Source organism: Bos indicus x Bos taurus, chromosome 3, assembly GCF_003369695.1.
Source record: "Bos indicus x Bos taurus breed Angus x Brahman F1 hybrid chromosome 3, Bos_hybrid_MaternalHap_v2.0, whole genome shotgun sequence".
In the NCBI taxonomy this organism is placed as follows: domain Eukaryota; kingdom Metazoa; phylum Chordata; class Mammalia; order Artiodactyla; family Bovidae; genus Bos; species Bos indicus x Bos taurus.
Genome location: NC_040078.1, coordinates 29,557,388 through 29,580,107, shown reverse-complemented (window position 1 = coordinate 29,580,107; position 22,720 = coordinate 29,557,388). Strand labels below are relative to the sequence as shown.

Here is a 22,720-nt window from a genome sequence, read left to right as displayed (position 1 = left end):
TGGGGGTATAAAACTACAATTAGAGTTGCTGGTTCATATGGTAATTACTTAAGCTGAGGAACCACTAAACTTTTCCTCAGCCACTGCATGATTTTTTATTCCCACCAGCCGTGCATGGGGATTCCAATTTCTCCACATACTAACAGTTGTTATTTTCTTTCTCTCTCCCTCTTTTTTTTGGATAATAGCCATCCTTATGTATGTGAAATGATATCTCAGATAGTTTTGATTTGTATTTCCCTAATAATTAGTGATGATTAATATCATTTCATGTGCTTTTGGGCCATCTTCTTTGGACAAGTCCTTTGTCCATTTTTGAATTGGATTGTTTTTCTTTTGTTGTTGTTGTTGAGTTGTAAGTGTTCTTTATATACTCTGGGTATTAATGCCTGGTCAGATACATGATTTGCAGACATTTTCTCCCATTCAGTGGGGTTTCCTTTTCACCTTTTTGATAGTGTCATTTGCACAAAAGGTTTAAATTTTGATGAATTTTGTCTTTTTTGTTGCTGTTGCTTTGTACTTTTGGTATCATATCCAAGAAATCATTGCCAAGCCAATGTCATGAAGCTTTTCCCCTGTGTTTTCTTTGAATAGCTTTAGCTCTTATAGTTAGGGTTGTGATCGTTTTTCGGCTAATTTTTGTATGGTATGAAGTATGGGTCCAGTTTTATTCTTCTGCATGTGATTATTCAGTTTTTCCAGCACCATTTGCTGAAAAGACTGTCCTTTCTCCATTGAATGGTCTTGACACTCTTGTCAGAATCCTCTGACCATAAATATGAGGGTTTATTTATGGGCTGTCTATTCTGTTCCATTGTTCTAAATGTCTGTCTTTATGCCAGTACCATGCTTTTTTGACTACTTGTAGCTTTGTAATAAGTTTTGAAATCAGAAAGTGTGAGACCTCTGGTTTTATTTTCTTTCAGAATTGTTTTGGCTATTTGGAGTCTCCTGAAATGCTATATGAATTTTAGGATGGATTTTTCTGTTTCTGAAAAAAACTCCTTGGTGTTTGATAGGGATCACACTGAATCTGCAAATCATCTTGTATAGGACCGATATCTCAACAGTATTGTCTTCCAGTCCACCTTGTCTATTTTTATCTTTTCTTTTTATAGTTTTATAAAGCTATATCACAGTAATACTTGATGATGGGCCTAAGGCAAGGGGAATAGCAGCTCAGGGATTCCTTTTTTATCATTAATTTTATCCACAGTGGTCCTCTTCATGTTGCATTGTTGCTTTATTAGAGTCCATTAAATCCTTACCCTGTTGTCTTTTCAGAAAAATTCTCTGTAATCCTTTTGACTAGTGGAGCATTCTGGCTCCAGAGCCAGCCTTCCCCTGGCCCCGCTTTTAGTTCACATTGCTTCACCTTGCTGATAACATGCCAGAATACTATCAGTTGACATAAGTTTTTGCCACTGTGCTTTTTTTGTTGGCCATAGGTGTGGCTGGATGAAAATACTTTATTTCCTAACCTACTGTAAGTATAAATATAGATTAATTCCAAGAAAAGTTGCTGTCTTTGGGGCTTGGGTTTTAGACACAAAGGTTTGCCATACTTACAGCTCAGTGCTTTTCCATTTTGAACAGGCCAGCTGGCCTTTATTTAGAGCTGAGATCACTTTATTATGTATGGAAGGACAAGGTCTAGATAAGGAAAGCATATTTTCAGTTTGAGTTCAGTTCAGCTCAGTCGTGTCTGACTCTTTGCGACCCCATAGACTGCAGCACGCCAGGCCTCCCTGTCCATCACCAACTTCAGAGTTTACTCAAACTCATGCCCATTGAGTCAGTGATGCCATCCAGCCATTTCATCCTCTGTCATCCCCTTCTCCTCCCACCTTCAGTCTTTCCCAGCATCAGGGTCTTTTCAAATGAGTCAGCTCTTTGCATCAGGTGGCCAAAGTATTGGCGTTTCAGCTTCAGCATCAGTCCTTCCAATGTATATTCAGGACTGATTTCCTTTAGGATGGACTGGTTGGATCTCCTTGCAGTCCAAGGGGCTCTCAAGAGTCTTCTCCAACATCACAGTTCAAAAGCATCAATTCTTTGGCGCTCAGCTTTCTTTATAGTCCAACTCTCACATCCATACATGACCACTGGAAACACCATAGCCTTGACTAGACGGACATTTGTTGGCAAAGTAATGTCTCTGCTTTTTAATATGCTGTCTAGGTTGGTCATAACTTTCCTTCCAAGGAGTAAGCTTCTTTTAATTTCATGGCTGCAGTCACCATTTGCAGTGATTTTGGAGCTCCCCAAAATAAAGTTTATCACTGTTTCCACTGTTTCTCCATCTATTTGCCATGAAGTGATGGGACCGGATGCCATTATCTTTGTTTTTTGAATGTTGAGCTTTAAGCCAACTTTTTCACTCTCCTCTTTCACTTTCATCAAGAGGCTCTTTAGTTTTTCTTCACTTTCTGCCATAAGGGTGGTGTCATCTGCATATCTGAGGTTATTGATGTTTTTTCTGGCAATATTGATTCCAGCTTGTGCTTCTTCCAGCCCAGCGTTTCTCAACGATGTACTCTGCATATAAGTTAAATAAGCAGGGTGACAATATACAGCCTTGACGTACTCCTTTTCTTATTTGGAACCAGTCTGTTGTTCCATGTCCAGTTCTAACTGTTGCTTCCTGACCTGCATACAGGTTTTTCAAGAGGCAGGTCAGGTGGTCTGGTATTCCCATCTCTTTCAGAATTTCCCACAGTTTATTGCTATCCACATAGTCAAAGGCTTTGGCATAGTCAATAAAGCAGAAATAGATGTTTTTCTGGAACTCTTTTGCGTTTTTGATGATCCAGCGGATGTTGGCAATTTGATTTCTGGTTCCTCTGCCTTTTCTAAAACCAGCTTGAACATCTGAAAGTTCATGGTTCACATGTTGCTGAAGCCTGGCTTGGAGAATTTTGAGCATTACTTTACTAGCGTGTGAGATGAGTGCAATTGAGCATTCTTTGGCATTGCCTTTCTTTGGGATTGGATTGAAAACTGACCTTTTCCAGTCCCATGGCCACTGCTGAGTTTTCTAAATTTGCTCTCATATTGAGTGCAGCACATTCACAGCATCATTTAGGATTTGAAATAGCTCAGCTGGAATTCCTCCACTAGCTTTGTTCGTAGTGAGGCTTCCTAAGGCCCACTTCACATTCCAGGATGTCTGGCTCTAGGTGGGTGATCACATCATCGTGATTATCTGGTTCGTGAAGATTTTTTCTGTACAGCTCTTCTGTGTATTCTTGCCACGTCTTCTTAATATCTTCTGTTTCTGTTAGGTCCATACCATTTCTGTCCTTTATTGAGCCCATCTTTACATGAAATGTTCCCTTGGTATCTCTAAATTCTTGAAGAGATCTCTAGTCTTTCCCATTTTATTGTTTTCCTCTATTTTTTTGCATTGATCACTGAGGAAGGCTTTCTTATCTCTCCTTGCTATTCTTTGGAACTCTGTATTCAAATGGGAATATCTTTCCTTTTCTCCTTTGCTTTTTGCTTCTCTTCTTTTCACAGCTATTTGTAAGGCCTCCTCAGACAACTATTTTGCTTTTTTGTATTTCTTTTTTTGGGGGATGGGTTGCTCCCTGTCTCCTATACAATGTCACGAAATTCCATCCATAGTTCATCAGGCACTCTGTCTATCAGATATAGTCTCTTAAATCTGTTTCTCACTTCCAGTGTATAATCGTTAGTTTATCCTAGACAGAAAGCAGTACAATTTCGTTTGACACTGAAACCACAGTTACACCTAAGCTACAGATGCAGGAAGTTCGATTTTATATAACATCTCTTATTTGGTTTGATGCCTCTCAGATGGGTGGGATGAAACAAGAGTGTTCATGAAAATGAGCAGAGAATGATTTGTGCTCTTAAGTTATCCCAACTTCAGCTTGCTCTGGGTTGTAGTGAAACAGAGCTTTATGATTTAAGTGGAATTTTTCAATTTATAGGAGTTTGAAGTTGGGAAATCAGAAGACGAAGATTGCTATTTCTACCACCTGGTTATAGCAGTTAGACCCTGTTTAGTATTTGTTCTTTAAGGACAAAATGTATCTTCAAAGAAGAGAGTCACTATGTCCAAAGTACAATTAATGCCATTTTTCTACTCAAGGCTGCTAGTTTGTTTTTCTTTTTTCTGTGTGTAATCTTTTCTACTGCCTAGTTGTTAGAATGTCAGAGCTGATAAGAACCTAGAAGAGTGAGTAACTTATTATATAGATGAGGTAGAACCAGACTTTCAGTGTCTAGTTTATATTGAAGGGTTGAGAAATAATAGATGCCAAGGGGAGAGATGTTATCATAATGAGAATCTTACAAAGAATTTTGATCTGAATTCAAAGTTTAAAACATTCTGTCTTTAGAGGTGAACCTGCTGTAAATGATTAAAAAAATATATATATATATAGCTTCAGTCTTTTTGCTTCCTAGAGTTTACATAAGTCTAACATGTTGAGCCTCTAATGATAGTGAAAAGTCCTCAGTAGACTGAGCAGCCTTATTTTATTTTTACTGCTTTCATAGTTTTTCTTTTGATACTTACCATTTTGTATAGTAGAAGTGGCAGAGTTAATGGTTTTGAGTGAGCTTTAGCTCAAAATACTTAGCTGCTTTTGTTATCCTAGAAGCAGAGGAAGACCAAATGGAAAAACTGATTCCAGCCAATCTTCAGGGGTTTTTTGTTTTATGGCATTTGGGGGATGGGATTGGCATTTTTCTTAATTTCCCTGAAATTTTAAGCCTTTGAAGCCTAACAGTTATCACATGTTATGGCTATCTTTTTAAAAAAGTAAGTTATTGGGTAGCCTGGCCCCTCCCTATGACCTACCTCTCAGATTTTGAAATGTCTTCCTGGTATAGTGGGAATGGCAAAATCAATCTGCTGCTCTTCAATTGATGTTTAGGAATGTTCTAAGCCTAGTTTTTATTTTGGCACAAAGCCATTTGCATTCTCCCTGCCAGCTATTTTTGGCACTGTCATGAACTTAGAAATTAATGAGTCTGCTCAGTGAAAGTAAAAATTTTTTTCTTTTTCATTTTAGAAAGGCTTTTATGTTTCTAACCCTCTAGTTTATTAATGCTCTCAAATATGACACATGCTTGTATTTAATTGAACTCGGAAATTCCATCAGTAATGTGGGTCTCTAGCCACCTGCAGCAGGAATGTCACTTTTGAAAGTTGTTTTCTTTGGCTAAAAAAGACACAGTGCACATCAAATGGAACAAAACCTGATGGTATTAGTGGTTCTGCCCTTTCTGGTCCAATAGTGTAAGTCCCAGCAGGCCGGGATCTTACGCTATTGGAGCCCTCTAATTTACCCTGTTTTCTAGGGGCTGTTTAGAAAATTACTCTGGGAAAGTAATATTCTTATTAAAAGAAATATCTTTATACCCTCCCCACTCAATATTTGTCCCCTTCCCTCTTCCTCTGCATACACACAGTGCAACAATAAACACGTACTGCTTGAAAGGGAAAATTTGGGACACTTGCTAGGAGACAGCTATGAGATGGGTCCTGATGGAGAGATCTGCTTTTCCATTTAGCTCCTGTTAAATGAGGGATCTGGATCTGGAGTGTCCTTACAGATTCAAATTCTGGGACTTACTAGAAGGAAAGGAAATTATTTGGAGATAATAAAGTGTTTTAAGAGCTCAGTTCTTGGACCCAGACTGACTGGTGGCCAGCCTTGAGCACCTTAACCTATCAGCGTCCAGTTTCTTTATCTTTAAAATAGAAATGATACTTTTAATGTAGAAGCAAGGCACCATTGATTATAAGATGAAATATTATTTATGTACTAATAAAGTAAAAACATTGCTATTAAACTAAAATATACTGTCATTTGCAAGAGTCTCAATTTCAGAGATGTTAAAATGTGAAAAATGTGCATCATGTAATTGAGGGCTCAACAGTGATAATACTTTCATAAGATTGTTGTAAACAGGATTAAGTAAACCCCATATTTATAAAGAACCTGGAGCAGTGCATGGTGCACACTTGGCCCTACATACGTGTCGTTTATTATTATTATCCCCCTTTTGAATCCATTTATCTCTTTGTCACAGTTTGGAAAACACCATGTATACCACAATGCCAAATAGATGTATATAGATGGGTATGTATTTGTTGTTATTGCTTAGTCGCTAAGTCATATCTGACTCTCTGTGACCCCAAGGACCGCAGCATGCCAGGCTTCCCTGTCATTCACTGTCTCCCGGAGTTTTCTCAAATTCATGTCCACTGAGTTGGTGATGATACCTAACCATCTCATCCTTTGCCTCCGTCTTCCCCTTTTGCCTTCAATATTTCCCGGCATCAGGGTCTTTTTCAGTGAGTTGGCTTTTCATGTCAGGGTATGTATTTAACTTTGCTTACTTAGAGATAGTAATAGTACAGTTTACTCAACTTCAGAGCTAGACTGCTAGAATTCAAATTCTAGCTCTGCCATTTATTAATTATATGATTTGGGGTAAATTTCTTAATCTATTTGCATCTGTTTCCTTCTCTGCAAGTGGGACTTTGCCTTGGATGTATTCATATATATATATAAAGCTCTTAGTGTATGATATTACTGCAGTCTTCTCTTTAAGGTTCCCTGGGGTTGGGTTTCTCACTGGAGTATTAATCAAAAAATATTTCTGAAAGCACACAGAGAGTTCAAAGTTTTTAAAAAATGATGATGTAATAATAATAGTCATTGTTTTATCTAACAGTTTCATAGTGCTTACTGTGTGCTAGACACTGATCAAGAGCTTTAATATTTGAGCAACAACATCGTCATCATTATCATCTTTTTTTTTTACTTATTTAAACCTTGCCACAGCCCTGTGTAGTAGGTACTCATCTCCATTTTATGAATGAGGAACATGAGATACAGAGAAATTAATTGCCTGCAGCTTTTAAATAATGGAACTAGGGTATGAACCACTATTATTTCTATAGAAGGCATATCTGTCACAAAGAGGTATTTATTGGTCAGGACACTTCATTGATTTTTCTGTAATTAAAAAGGTGCTAAGGATAAAAAGTGCTAAATTTTCAAAATTCAGAAAGCTTTCAAAACTAAATCTTCTTCTAAGTTTGGTGTAAGCTATTATTAGCAAGACCTGACTTGAATCAATGTAAGGCTGTTAAAGGTATTTGTCTGGCTTAGTGTGATTGCTCATATGTTTTGTTGCAGAAATATTAATGTATTTGATTATGTGATGCTTCCTGAACTCTATAGGGATTATTATGCAGTTTGTAGTTTATACATGGGTAGTACCTTTCTGAAATTCAAGAAACATATCTAGGGCTAAGAGTTTCAAATTACAGATTTTATACCCAAGATTGTATTTAGTTCATTAAATCAGTATACCTTTACTGATACTAGAATAGTAGCAACACAATTTCCCCAAATAGTGTATATCTTTTTTAATCTGCTATTTTTGTTTTTGCTAGAGCCCCTGAAATTATTCTTGGCTTACCATTTTGTGAAGCTATTGATATGTGGTCATTGGGCTGTGTGATAGCAGAGCTGTTCCTGGGATGGCCTCTTTATCCTGGTGCTTCAGAATATGATCAGGTAAGAGTGTTTATTTGGATAGCGATAGGAAGCAAGTAGTTAACTGGTGAAAGATACTAGAGGAATAGAACTTACTAGTGAAGTATTTAGATTGCAGGGAAAGAATAATCCAATTAGAAATAATGAAATTTTAAAGAATGAAATTTTGTCTACCTGCTTTTTAGTCTGGAAGTTATATTTGCAATTCTGTACTTTTAAGAAGGATTTTATTCGTATTACTTTAGATTGCTACTTTTCCAGACCTGTAGTGAGATTTAACTTTAGTTAGCTAATGTGTCTTGTGAGTTAAGATACAAAAGTAGTGTAAGGATGTGAGGTTGGAATTCTAAGAGCGAACTTTGGCTCATTCAGTGCTGTTATTTCCTTTTACATGTGACACACACTAAAGTAATTACTCTCTGCATCTGAAACACACTGGACCCCGGAAGCTGCAGTGTGTGTTAGGTCTCTGTAACATAGGATTTAGGAGGGAAGTCGTTAAGAGTTGAAAGTTACTTTAATAAATGATCTGTGTTTCAGAATAGACAAGCTTTAGAAGATATGCTGCAGCTTCCTAAGAAACTGGTCCTAAAGGGAGAAGTTTTGCCATGGAATAAAATTGTGAATTCTCATTTCTTGTTCTTTCAAAAAGCCAGTTCTAACTACTATGCTGTGAGCTCTTTGAGGGCAGAGATTGCTTGATTCTATCAGTGTATCCTCAACTGTTAACATTGTATCTGGGACACAGTAGATACACGAGGTTTTGTTTTGTTGTTTTCTGGATTTTTTTTTTTTTTTTAAGAAATGAATGGTTATTTTGAATTTCTAATAGGAAAAAGAGTAAAATAGTGTTTTCCCTTATTCAACCTAGATCCATTTTAGAGTAGATGTAGCATTTACCAATTTCTAAAAATTTGGCCCTCTGGACTTGTCTCTCTTGCTGTTTGTTTTTTTCCATCACTGAGTCCTGTCCGACACTTTGCAGCCCCGTGGACTGTCGCCCGCCAGTTTCCTCTGTCCTCTACTGTCCCCTCCACTGTTTGCTCAGAGGCACGTCCATTGAGTCGGTGATGCTGTCTAACCATCTTATCCTCTGCCGCCTCCTTCTCTTTTGGCCTTCAGTCTTTCCTGTTATCAGAGTCTGACATAAACAATGAGTTGCTCATTTGATAAGTAACCAGTTGAGTTTTGTAATTTTTAATTTTTCAGTCTTTCATCCACCATTGGTTAGTTGAACCAATTCAGTAATTCTCTCCTTTAGGTTTTAAACTCTTTAGAGAATCTGGTGTGAATCTTCTCAGGAAAATATGTGCACAGTGTCTTATATACAAAGTTAGGGAATTCATGGACCCCCTGATTAAGAAACCTTGCTCCAAGCAATTATAGCCTCCAAAGTGCCATTCCTAGGCCAGCTGTTTTGTGGCATCTCTTCAAACTTAGTAAACAGATTATATTGTAATGTTCCTAGGAAGTGGAACCAAGTAAAATTAGATTTAGAAGCTAAGGTACAGTGGGGGCTTATCATGTAAAGAAATGATCTGGTGGTTTTGAGAATTTTTGCCTGGTGTATAGATTGAAACTATGGGTAGTAGGAGAAAGTTGTTTTTCCCATGCTGAATAATGGATAAATCGGATGTTGTTGTTGTAGAGCAGGATTGGGGATAGTTTATCTTGAGGTATCTTTGCTTATACAAAGATTCATGAGGCAGGATCTTTATTCCTACAGCTGAGGTTTTTTTAAACAACTTTATTGGGATATAATTCACATACCATATAATTGAGCCATTTAAAGTGTACAGCTCAGTGGTTTTCAGTGTGTTCACAGGGTTGTGAACCATCACCACAATCAGTTTGGAACATTTTCAGGACTGTAAAATGAAACCCAGTACTTATTAGCAGTCAGTACCCATTGTCTGCTAACTGCCCCACCACTACCACCTAGGGACTCCTTTCAGTCTCTTTAGAGTTGCCCCTTCTAGTATATTTTGTTCATTATATACAATATGTGGTCTTTTGTGATGGGCTTCTTTTACTTAGCATGATGTTTTTCATTCATGCTGTTGCATGTATCAGAACTTGATTTTATGGCTGGTTAGTGTTTCATTGTGTGTGTGTATGTGTCTGTGTATAAATATATTAATATATATATACCACATTTTAATGTGTTCATCTGTTGATGGACACTTGGGTTGTTACCACCTTTTGGCTGTCATGAATAATGGTGCTATGTATCAGTTCAGTTCAGTTGCTCAGTTGTGTCGGATTCTTTGTGACACCATGGACCCTATGCCAGGCTTCCCTGTCTATCATCAACTCTCAGGCTTGCTCAAACTCATGTCCATCAAGTTGGTGATGCCATCCAACCAACCATCTTATCCTCTGTCATCCCCTTCTCTTCCTGCCTTAAACAAATGTTTAAGTCCCTGTTTTCAATTCCTTTGGGTATTAAAGGGGTTCCCTGGTGGCTCAGCAATAAAGAATCTGTCTATAATGCAGAAGACCCAGGTTCAATCCCTGGAGAAGGGAATGGCAACACACTCCAGTACTCTTGCCTGAAGAATTCCATGGACAGAGGAGCCTGGTGGGCTGCAGTCCATGGGGTTGCAAAGAGTTGGACACAACTGAGTGACTAACACTTTGACTTTTTCTGGGTGTAAAGCTAAAAGTATTGAGTTGGCTAACAAGTTCATTCAAGTTTTTCTGTAACATCTTACAGAACTTTTTGGCCAACCCAGTAGAATTGCTGGATCATATGGTAATTCTGTGTTTAAGTTTTTGAGGAACCAACAAACTTCTTTCCACAGTGGTTACACCATTTTACATTCCTACCAGCAATGTTCCAGTTTCCCCATCCTTCATCATTGTCAAGGCTGGTTATTTTCTTTCTTTTTTTAAAAAAATAATAGCCATTCTTATGGATATGTTGTGATATCTCTTTGGGGTTTTGATTTGTATTTCTCTAAATGATTAGTGGTGATGAGCATTGTTTTATGTGCTTATTGGGCATCTGTATATCTTCTTTGGAGAAGCCTGTTCAAATCCACTGCCCATTTTTGGATTTTTGTTGTTATTGAGCTACAGGAGTTCTTTCTGTATTCTTATTATTAATCCCTTATCAAATAAATGATTTCTAAATACTCTACTATTCCATGTGGTTGTCTTTTCACTCAGTTGATAGTGTTTACCCAAAAGTTTTAAATTTTGATGTAGTTTTCCTTTTATTGCTTATACTTGTGGTATCATATCTAATAAATCATTGGCAAATCAAATTAAGCTTTTTTCCTATGTTTTCTTCAAATAGTTTTATGGTTTTAGCTCGTACATTTAGGTTTTCGAGTCATTTCAAGTTTTGAATATTGGGCGAGGAAAGTATCCAGTTTCAGTTATTTGCATGTGGGTTTTCTGTTATCTCAATACTGTTTTCTTTCTTTCTTTTTTTTTTTTTTAATACTGTTTTCTAAAAGATGTCTTTCCCCAAGAATTGTCTGGGCATTCTTGTCAAAAATCAGTTGACCATAAATAAATGTAATGATTTATTTCTGAATTGTTGGTTCTTTTCCATTGACCTATATCCTGTATCTGTCCTTATGCCAGTACCATACCATTTTGATTACTATAGTTTGGTAGTCAGCTTTCTTTTTTTTTTAAATTGAAGTATAGTTGATTTACAATGTTGTGTTAGTTTCAAGTGTACAGCAGAGTAATTCCTGTGTGTGTGTGTACTTTTTTTTCCACACTCTTTTCTATTATAGGTTATTGCAAGATAATAGATATAGTTCCCTGTACGGGATATCTGTTAATCCCAAACTCCTAATTCATCCCTCTCATCCCTTTTCCCCCTTTGGTAGCCATAAGTTTGTTTTCTATGTCACTGAGTCTATTTCTGCTTTGTAAATAAGCTCATATGTGTCATATTTTAGATTCCGCGTGTAAGTGACATCATTTGTATTTGTCTTTCTCTGTCTTGTGGCAGTCAGTTTTTAAAACAGTAATTGTGAGTCCTCAGGTGGTGGTGATTTAGTCGCTAAGTGGTGTCCAACTCTTGAGATCCCGTAGTCTGTAGCCTGCCAGGCTCCTCTGTCCATGGGATTTTCCAGGCAAGAATACCGGAGTGGGTTGCCATTTCCTTTTCCAGGGGATCTTCACAACCCAGGAATTGAACCCGGGTATCCTACATTGCAGGCAGATTCTTTACTGACTGAGCTATGAGTGAATCCTCTAACTATTCTTTTTAAGATTGGTCTGGCTATTCAGGGTCCCTTGAAATTCAATATGAATTTTAGAGTGGGTTTTTCTGTTTTGTCCCAAGAAAGTTATTTATTTATTTTTTTTAGGGATCGCTTGAATCGGAAAATGACTTTTGGAAGTATCACCATCTTAACAATACTGGCTTCTGATCCATAAACATGATCAGGTTTATTTAGGTTTTCTTTAGCAGTGTTCTGTAATTTTCAGAGTTCAAGTTTTTTTACTTCTTTTGTTAAATTTATTTCTAAGTATTCTTTTTTTGATGCTATGGTGAATAGAATTATTAATTTTATTTTCAGTTGTTCAGTGGTTGTGTATAGAAATGCAGTGAATTTTGTACTCTTGTATTCTGCACCCTTCTTGAACTCTTTTTCTAATGACTCTAATTCTGATAGTTTTTGTGATGAATTCCTTACAATTTTCTAACTAGAAGATCGTGTCATCTACAAATAAATTTTCCATTTTCCTTTCCAATCTGGATTCCTTTCTTCCCCTTGCCTGGCTGCTTTGCACTGAACCACACTAGTACAGTGTTGAATAGAAATAGCAAGAGTCGGTTTTCTTGTCTTGTTCCTGATTTTAAGGGGAAAGCAGTCTTTCATTGTTAAGTATGATATCAGCTGTGGCGTTTTTGGAAATGCTAAAGTTGAGATTTTACAGCAAATGTTTGTGAGTCTTAAAGTCAAATGTGTGTACCCTTTCCAGATATTAGTTAATAGCATCAACTTTGTTGGAAACATTTCAGTTGTTTAAAATAACAAATGACAGTAACACTTTCTGTTTACATAAAGGTGGGGCTCTTGTTGCTTTATTTTAAGCTATGTGAAAAGCAGTATCTGTATGATAGTTCCCATTCTACTTTAACAGGTATTAAAATTTTTTAATTTTGTAAGTGCATCATTGTAGAAAAATTAGAAAAGATGCAGTGAGCCAAGAGACAAAAATTTCATGCTTTAGTAGTTCTACCCCTCCAAGGTAACCTGTTACATTTTGGTATATTTTATATTTATTTACACATTTAATTGTTAATTTTCTTTATACATTTATTGAGTACCTACTTTGTATCACAGGTGCTCTGATTAGGTGGGGCACAGCACTGAATAAAACATTATCCTTGCCCTCGTGGAGCCTATATATTGGTGATGGGAAATAGACGTTGATAATTATACAAATAATTAAATAGGACAGTTGAGATAAATTCTATGAAGGAAAGCGTAGTTTCGCAGTGTATGTGTGCATGTGCACACACATGCATCGCCTGACCATCTGTGTCCTAATGCCTCTTGAGTATAGTCAGGTTTTTCCTTCTGCTATTACCCTAGTCCAGTCTGTCTCCATCACGTACATGGGCTACTAGACAACCTCCCTTTATCTCCTCTGGCCTCCCTCCAGTCTTTTGTCCAGAGTGATTTTTTTCAGAACACCAATTTGATGATCCCACTCCTCTGCTCTTTTAGTGGTTTCCTGTCACTTAGAATAAAGGACTAAATTCTTAATATGGCCTCTGAGCCCCTCCGTGGGTTGTTCCTCCCCTTCTTCTTTCCCTTTCTGGATTTGCTCTCACACCACTTCTTGCTTTTCTTGCTCTAGACCCACTGCAATTATTTCAGCACTGGTTAAGAGTGTTTCCTTCTAGCACAGGCCCTCATGCATACTGTTCTCTTAGTTAGGAAAGCTTCTCCACCACTCATTTATTTCATTTAGTCAGTCCCTGCTCATTTATTAGCTAAAGTGTCACTTCCTCAAGGACCTTATCCTCACCAAGCCTCCATCTTGGGCAGGTTCCTTTTGTAGAAGCCTATTTATTTTCTTCAAGATACCTGTTCAGTTTGAATTATACATCAGTGTCTGTTTCCTTCACTTGACTGCAGGGTCTATGAGGGCAGAAGCCATGTTTATTTTGAAAATCATTGTCTGGCTCAGTAAGTACTTACTGAAAGAATGAATGAGGGAATATGCACTGCATATAGTTATGTTTCAAATATAAACGGATATAGGGGCACATACACACTGTGTTTATCAAATCTAAGACACCATTGGTTGAGAGACGCACTACTTTGCTGTACCTCTAAGAAAGGATGCTTTCAATTAAACCATGATTTATCATGGCTATCAGTTGTTAACACATATCCTAATTGCAAAGATGTTACTGTGAAAAAACATGCCTCTTAGAATCAGGGAAGTGTAATTTAAGTGAGGTTATATTTAATTTGTAATCTGCTTTTTCATTTAGGATGTTATGAAATATCTTTCTTACAATGTCAATAAATATACTTCTGTCATTCAAAATGTCTGCATAGTATTTAATTGTACAGATTTTACCCTGGATGTTACATAATATTTCACCCTTTGTGTATGCAAAAGAAGTTAACATTTAAAGTGTTCCTATTCACAATTAAAAATTTTTTTTTCTATTTTGCTAATGCTTTATTTCGGCTTCCAGTTAGGTATGTCCCACAGACTCAGGGTAATATCCTCCTGTCTAAAATTGTCTTGTGATAGCTAGCAGGCCAGGTTTGCCCTGTAGATTGACCTCTGCTTTATACTCTTAAAAAATTGTTGAGGACCCCCAAACAGCTCCGTTTATATAGCTTATGTCTATAAATATACATTGCATTAATAATTAAAACTGAAGTTTTTGGGGAGGAGAGATGAGAAGAAGTAAGATATCCTTGCTTACAAGTTTCTAATTTTATCATTAAATATAGCCATTCTCATATGGAGTATGTGTGCTCAGTCACTCAGTTGTCTCTTTTCTGCCCTATGGACTGTATCCCACCAGGCTCCTGTGTCCTTGAGATTATCCAGGGAAGAAGAATGGAGTGGGTTGCCATTTTCATACTTCAGGGAATCTTCTTGACCCAGGATCGAACCCTTGTTTCTTGTGTCTCCTGTATTGGCAGATGGATTCTTTACCTGTAGCACCAAACGGGAAGCTCTTGGAGGTGTTCTGTTCAGTTCAGTTCAGTCACTCAGTTGTGTCCAACTCTTTGCAACCCCATGAACTGCAGCACGCCGGGCCTCCCTGTCCATCACCAACTACCAGAGTCCACCCAAACCCGTGTCCATTGAGTTGGTGATGCCATCCAACCATCTCATCCTCTGTCTTCTCCTGCCCTCAATCTTTCCCAGCATCAGGGTCTTTTCCAATGAGTCAGCTCTTCGCCTCAGGTGGCCAAAGTATTGGAGTTTCAGCTTCAACATCAGTCCTTCCAATGAACACCCAGGACTGATCTCCTTTAGGATGGACTGGTAGGAACTCCTCGCAGTCCAAGGGACTCTCAAGAGTCTTCTCCAACACCACAGTTCAAAAGCATCAATTCTTCTGTGCTCAGCTTTCTTTATAGTCCAACTCTCACATCCATACATGACTACTGGAAAAACCATAGCCTTGACTAGATCGATCTTTGTTGGCAAAGTAATGTCTCTGCTTTTTAATGTGCTGTCTAGGTTGGTCATAACTTTCCTTCCAAGAAGTAAGCATCTTAATTTCATGGCTGCAGTCACCATCTGCAGTGATTTTGGAGCCCAGAAAAATAAAGTCTTCCGCTGTTTCCACTGTTTCTCCATCTATTTGCCATGAAGTGATGGGACTGGATGCCATCTTAGTTTTCTGAATATTGAGCTTTAAGCCAACTTTTTCACTCTCCTCTTTGACTTTCATCAAAAGGCTCTTTAGTTCTTCTTCACTTTCTGCCGTAAGGGTGGTGTCATCTGCATATCTGAGGGGTGGGGGGAATGTAAAAAAAAAAAACCTATTATTTTCCTTTCATTTGGTTAAGTGAAAGTCACTCAGTCATGTCCGACTCTTTGTAACCCCATGGACTATATATAGTTCGTGGAGTTCTCCAGGTCAGAATACTGGAGTGGGTAGCCTTTCCCTTCTCCAGGGGATCCTCCCAACCTAGGGATCGAACCCAGATCTCCCACATTGCAGGTAGATTCTTTACCAGCTGAGCCGCATGGGAAAGGAGCAAATTGCCTTGTGGGATAGAGAGAATTGTGAAAGTAAAGACAGGTGTGGACAATAAAACTGGGAAACTTTTAAAGCACAAGAATATACAAGCACATGTCTCATTAGCCATTGGAGCAATGACATCATCACACATCACTTCTGGAACTCTCTACTGTATACCCGTGAGAAAGAAATGAAAAAGACAAATAACTTCTTAGTACTATTATGAAAATAGTTTCTATTTCATAGACTCCTAAATAGATATTGGGGACCCCTCAGTGTTCCCCAGACCACACTTTGAGAACTGCTAGCCTAGTTCAAAGTAGTTGTTCAATAAATAGTGAATGAATGAGCATAGTACCTGCCCTTTATTGATGTGGGAATAGAGAAACTGAATTAAGTGCTTAGTTTTGTGGTATGAGAGAGAAACTCTGTGGCGGTGTAGGGACATTTGACTAGGGACTATTGACTGGAGCTAGAGTTAGAGCTAGAGGTAGCTAAGGAAGAAAGAGGCTTATAGAAATTTTTTCCTGATCTTTTGAATCTGATAATGTATCAACAAACATAGCCTTGGTAATCCATGAAATAGTTTGTTGAAAACTTTCTGTTCTGTCCTAGAAATATCTTTTTTTGAGCTCTGTATCAGAAGTCTACAGGAAACCAAAAAGGGTCACACAGAAAATTTTCAAAACTGAGTTTTCCTTGTAAATAACAGGTGTAGTGGCAAGAAAGTTACTGAATAAATACTTGGGAATAATACATGTATTTACAGATAAATTTCCTTTGTATTGATCAAATAGTTAATTTCTTTGTGATACCTATCTTTTTTTTTTTTTTTGACTAGAGCTAATAATATTTTAGTGTGAAAGTTTTTAATAATTTCCCTTTTCACTCCAAATCAATGTTTTGATGATTTTGACATTTCAGATTCGTTACATCTCACAAACACAAGGCCTGCCAGCTGAATATCTTCTCAGTGCCGGGACAAAAACTACTAGGTTTTTCAACAGAGATCCTAATCTGGGGTACCCGCTATGGAGACTTAAGGTCTGACTTTTATTGTTCTATACTACTCATTCCTGTACTCCTTAATCTCAATTTGAATTCAAAGTTTAGTTATTAAATTGAGGTGAAGGAGGGTGGGCAGTGAGAATGTATATTTGCAGGAGGAAATACTTCAAGAAATTATTTCATTGTATCCATATGCCTTATCCTCAGTTTAAAAAAAAAACGTTAAATTCCAGTACAGTTGGCTGAGATTATTTTATATATTTGAATCAGCAGCTAAGAAGAGGGTATGGAGAGTAGTGCTTACTTATCATTGAGTGATAGGAAGAACTAGAGTAATTTAGTAGTGGGGTTTTTTTTTTAGTGAATTCTCAATAAATATGATACAACAGCATAATTTTATAACTGCCCATATTAAGACCTTACCTATTTTCTTGAAAACATTGAAATGTGAGTAATTTAATTAATCCAGTAGTACTCTGTGTCTCTGAATCTTTTAAATAGTTAGCATTTGAAATATTGTTTCATTTGAAAGTAATGTTTAGAAAAAAATGGCTGTGTCTGTTCTTAACCGACATTCTTCAGGAACTGTGCTACATCATTGGTTGCACATTTATTTTATCACTGTTGAAAGGGAGGCCAGGTATCAAGGTCCCATCTCTACTGGAAGACTTCCTGGTTGTAAATTACTTTCATGTTTGTGACCTCTGGTTGGGAAGATGATGATACTTGTTTCTTTGTAATCTGGCTTTAATTTAGAATAAAGTGTGGAAATATCATACGGATGGAATTTTTTAAAAACTGTATTTTGTAGACACCTGAAGAACATGAATTGGAAACTGGGATCAAGTCAAAAGAAGCTCGAAAGTACATTTTTAATTGTTTAGATGATATGGCTCAGGTGAGTATGGAATGTTTCAGAAAGTCAGACATTTGTGTATCTCCTTAGTCAGAGATACACTTCCATTAGTTATATTAAAGATAGATTCAGTTTATCATCATCTAGTGGGTTTTTTTTTCATTTTTAACATAAACACATTAATATTCTGCCATATATTAAAAGAATGATTGAATCCTAGCAAAGGATATTTTTAGAATTATTTCTCCTTTGCTTTTGCTTAACTAGTCTTGATTCATGTCAGTATTTTGAAATATTATTTATGAAGGTTTCTTTCTTGTCCATTTTCTCTACTGAATAAATAGCTCCTGCATAAAAACTGCATTTATTTAGGGCTTTTATTCCAAACTCTGTTTAATCACATACTGTCTCATTTTATCTTTTCAGCAATAGAAACTTGTATTTAAGTAATAACAGTCATTTTTGTTTAATCTCTTTTATACAGATTTTGAATGAAAAGAGCTTATTCATCTTTGTTCTACCAATGAACTGTACCAAATTGAATGTTTTAGTATAAGAGCTTCCATTGTGAAAAAATTTCATCAGGTGTTTCTCTTAAGGTCTATCTATCTATCTATATACATATATTTGTATTTATATATAAAGCATACATTGGTAAAGAATCTGCCTGCCATGCAGGAAACCAGGGTTTGATTCCCAGAAGTTCCTCTGGAGAAGGGAATGGCAATCCACTCCAGTATTCTTGCCTGGAGAATTCCATGGACAGAGAAGCCTGGTGGGCTATAGTCCGTGGGGTCACAAAGAGTCAGACACGACTGAGCGACTCACACACACACACACACACACACACACACACACACACACACAAAGCATACATATTAATATTATATATGTATAAATATATATACACAACACAGATGTTAAATGTCAGCGTTAAAGGTTAAGTGATGAACTGTAGTATTTCTAAATTTTCCTTGGAAGGTGAACATGTCTACAGACTTAGAGGGAACAGATATGTTGGCAGAGAAGGCGGATCGAAGAGAATACATTGATCTGTTAAAAAAAATGCTAACAATTGATGCAGATAAGAGAATTACTCCTCTGAAAACTCTTAACCACCAGTTTGTGACAATGACTCACCTTCTGGATTTTCCACATAGCAATCAGTGAGTATAGTGTGGTCTGGGGCATTTTGTCATGATGTAGTTCTCTGTTGATTTACACTCAACAGGTTCTCTGTTTATCTTACAGCTAAATGGAAGTGTCACATGAGCAGTGGCTTTGGTACTTGCATATTTGGCTCAATGATGGTTTTTCTTCTCATTGAAAAGTCATGAGATTAAAAATTAGATGTGTGTTTTTCCTCTTTATGGTTATAAAAATGCTTGATTCATTTTCTCTGAAAGATCCTTGGTTCATTTTCTCTGAAAGTACTCAGGAGGGAAAAACATTGATCGTATTTATCTTGAGTTATTTGCTGCCTTCTTAAATCAGAGATTTTATTTCATTGACTTTTTAATCTCTTTTTCAGTGTTAAGTCTTGTTTCCAGAACATGGAGATCTGCAAACGGAGGGTCCACATGTATGATACAGTGAGTCAGATCAAGAGTCCCTTCACCACACATGTTGCCCCAAATACAAGCACAAATCTAACTATGAGCTTCAGCAACCAACTCAATACAGTGCACAATCAGGTATTCAGTAAATGATTTTGGAAACTCAGAACCTAAGTGGGATAAAACCTAGTAAGAGTACAGGGTGAGGTAAAGAAACCAGTCTTTGCTTTGATGGTTGCTTCATAAGAAGTTTCAGACTGATAGTACCTACTGGTCATGTGCTAACAGTCTTAGCATAGTCAAATAAGTGGAACCTGGCTTCTTTAGTTATTATTGCTGTTCATGTACTGACTTCAGCCAAATGACTCTCTCTTTGTTAGATAGTTCTCATTACATGTATAAAAAGATGTTTTCAGTAATTTTTTTTTTAATGCTGTATATTAGGTCCTCAGAATTTACTTATCTGATAAACTGGAATCTTGTCCTGCCCACCAACCACTGATCTCTTTGTTTCTGTGAATTCCATTAATTAAGAGTGGTTTTGCATTTGTTTGCCAAACAGTGATATTTACAATTAAGTTTGTTTCTAAAGACATTAGGTTTCCTAATTTCTTAGCTAGTTCTGCCTTTTAAATGGAAGAGCATATGAAATTCTGTGGGATCTCATATCCAGTAGCTTTTTACAAAGAAGGAAAAGGTAGGGGTTTATTTATATAGCTTCAACTAGAGCAGAACTGTTTTTTATTCTTGGTTTTTTTATTTTCCAACTTTATAATTGACCTTAAGTTTAGAGATAGGAAGAATTTCTTAAGCAGAGAGAGTTATTTCAAAGACATTAGCATTACATTTTAAAACTTTGTTCCTAATTTTCTGGATAGATTCTGTGTATGTGAAAATGTTTATACGGGTTGTAATCCTTTTATTTTTAGGCCAGTGTTCTAGCTTCCAGTTCTACTGCAGCAGCTGCTACTCTTTCTCTGGCTAATTCCGACGTCTCCCTGCTAAACTACCAGTCAGCTTTGTACCCATCATCTGCAGCACCCGTTCCTGGTGTCGCCCAGCAAGGTGTTTCCTTGCAGCCTGGAACTACCCAGATTTGCACTCAGACAGATCCATTCCAGCAAACATTTATAGTATGTCCACCTGCTTTTCAAAGTAAGTGGGGAAACTCTTGTATTATCTGTATCAGACCTACCTGCTTTAGGCAGCTCCTCATTAGGTATCTCTTTGCTTAGTTTTGATCTTTGATAGATTTAAACTCAGTCTCTGATACGAAGATAACTGAAGAAGGCTGACCTTTTTTACACTGGTTACTTGTCTAATTATGATACTCTCTGACACGTAGGAGTTCAATTACTGTTTACTTATTTGAATTGCATAGAAGGCAATGGCACCCCACTCCAGTACTCTTGCCTGGAAAATCCCATGGACAGAGGAGCCTAGTAGGCTGCAGTCCATGGGGTCGCTAAGAGTCGGACACGACTGAGCGACTTCACTTTCACTTTTCACTTTCATGCATTGGAGAAGGAAATGGCAACCCACTCCAGTGTTCTTGCCTGGAGAATCCCAGGGACAGTGGAGCCTGGTGGGCTGTTGTCTATGGGGTCACACAGAGTCGGACACGACTGAAGTGACTTAGCATAGCATAGCATATTTGAATTGCCCAATACTAGTTTTCTTGTACATTGAGACCTTGTACCAATGTCCTGTATCTGGCATAAACATGTATTTCTCAATGTGCAGAGTATATACATCTTGAAAAAAGTTGTTTGAAACAGAACTGCTGTATACTGAATCATATTTCCTCTATCATTCCATTATAAAATAAAATTAGTATTCCAAATGAAAAAGTAATTTCATTCAAAAATGTAAAACTCATGTTTAAAAATATAGGAATCTCTTAAGTTATATTCAGAAATAAAGATCATTATTGAACTGAAAAATTCTACAAGCTGAGGTATTTGTGTGAGGAAGGCATTATTAAGATTATCTGCTTCAGCTTATAAATTATGTTGTTCCTACAAACGCCTATCAACAGGAACAGAGTAGCTGAAGAAGGGAGCTCTCACCGATGTGTTACAATAAGATTTTGATTTTCACATTTCCATCCTTGCTCATTTTCTCATTGTTGTTCAGTGTTCATTGATCTCATGAACCATTTAAAAAATAATTTAAAAAGTTAAATTATTTTAAGGATATATTCTGACAACATCTTGACTTTCCCATTAGAAAGTCAGTGTCAGTGTCCTCTGGGAATAAACCTGGATTCAGGCTACTCATAGAAATTCACATAGAAGCAGTTAGCATTTTTATCTTTTTACTTCAGTTACTTATTGACTGTGACTCTCTTGTTTGTTTGGTTTCTGACAGAGTCGGAGCAAGCAGAAGGCAAAGAGGGGCTAGGGGAGACTGAGAGATTACCGGGAGGACAGGAGAGCGATAGCGATGTAAACCAGGGAGAAACCACAGGGAGAGCGGAGGAGCAGATTCAAAATCCGTAAATGCAAATTTAGCCTAATTTACCTAATTATTTTTTGCGTGTGCTTCATAGTAAATTCTGTACTTTGGGTTATCATATGTTGAGTGATTCTTCTAATTAGCAAATAGCCATCTCCTTCCCCATCACCTTTTCCAAAGTGAGTTTCATTGTAACAATTTTCAGATGTGGGACTCTGAAGTTTTCTGCTGCTTCTCAGATGATTTAAGAGATGAGGCAGAAGAACTTTTAGTTCTTTTAACAAAGAAAAATGTAAACAGAAGAGGTAGAAGGGAAAAGTGGTTTAACTGGTTTTGGTATAATTAGGTAAGTATAGCTTTAGAAAATTTTTTCGTATATCAGATCAGATCAGTAGCTCAGTCGTGTCCGACTCTTTGCGACCCCATGAATCACAGCACGCCAGGCCTCCCTGTCCATCACCAACTCCCAGAGTTCACTGAGACTCAGCGTCCATTGAGTCGGTGATGCCATCCAGCCATCTCATCCTCTGTCGTCCCCTTCTCCTCTTGCCCCCAATCCCTCCCAGCATCAGAGTCTTTTCTAATGAGTCAACTCTTCGCATGAGGTAGCCAAAGTACTGGAGTTTCCGTATATAGGAAGCCTAAATAACCTGAGGAGCTAGATAGAGCAAATTTTAAAATTTCCAGAGGAAAGGGAGTTTTAGAATAAAGTGATGACAGTGTTGAAAACTGATATGTATTACTCAGATAATGTTCTAAGTGCTTTTACATGTATTAATTCATCCTCACAACCAACCTTTGGAAGTGGGTAATGTCATTATCCCCAGTTTGTAGATGAAAAAATTGATCATGATTCCCTCATCTGCCCAGTTTTTTTATGACTGGTTAGTGGTAGAACCACAGTTTGAACCCAGGCAGTGAGGCCCATAGTTTATATATGGTGTTATTCTTTACTGCCTTTCAGTATTTAAACTCAAATAGTGGTAAAGAGTTGTCAGTTGATTTGCCAGCCGTAGCCATATGCTGGTTTCTGCCCAACAGTCTTCTAGGACAGGTTTGCCGTCTTCTGTTTCACCATCGTCTGTTT

General features: G+C 37.3%; 1 protein-coding gene across 4 annotated transcripts in view; it reads left to right on the top strand.

Annotated features, from left to right (window-relative positions):
* HIPK1 (homeodomain interacting protein kinase 1) overlaps positions 1 to 22,720 on the top strand; it is a 53,847-nt gene that overhangs the window by 13,883 nt on the left and 17,244 nt on the right. For all 4 annotated transcript variants that reach the window (XM_027536060.1, XM_027536053.1, XM_027536047.1 and 1 more), the window contains exons 3-8: positions 7,448 to 7,571; positions 16,681 to 16,800; positions 17,576 to 17,662; positions 18,602 to 18,786; positions 19,152 to 19,314; positions 20,106 to 20,331. In XM_027536060.1, coding sequence (XP_027391861.1) covers positions 7,448 to 7,571; positions 16,681 to 16,800; positions 17,576 to 17,662; positions 18,602 to 18,786; positions 19,152 to 19,314; positions 20,106 to 20,331 — 905 coding nt within the window. The remainder of the gene's footprint in view (positions 1 to 7,447; positions 7,572 to 16,680; positions 16,801 to 17,575; positions 17,663 to 18,601; positions 18,787 to 19,151; positions 19,315 to 20,105; positions 20,332 to 22,720) is intronic.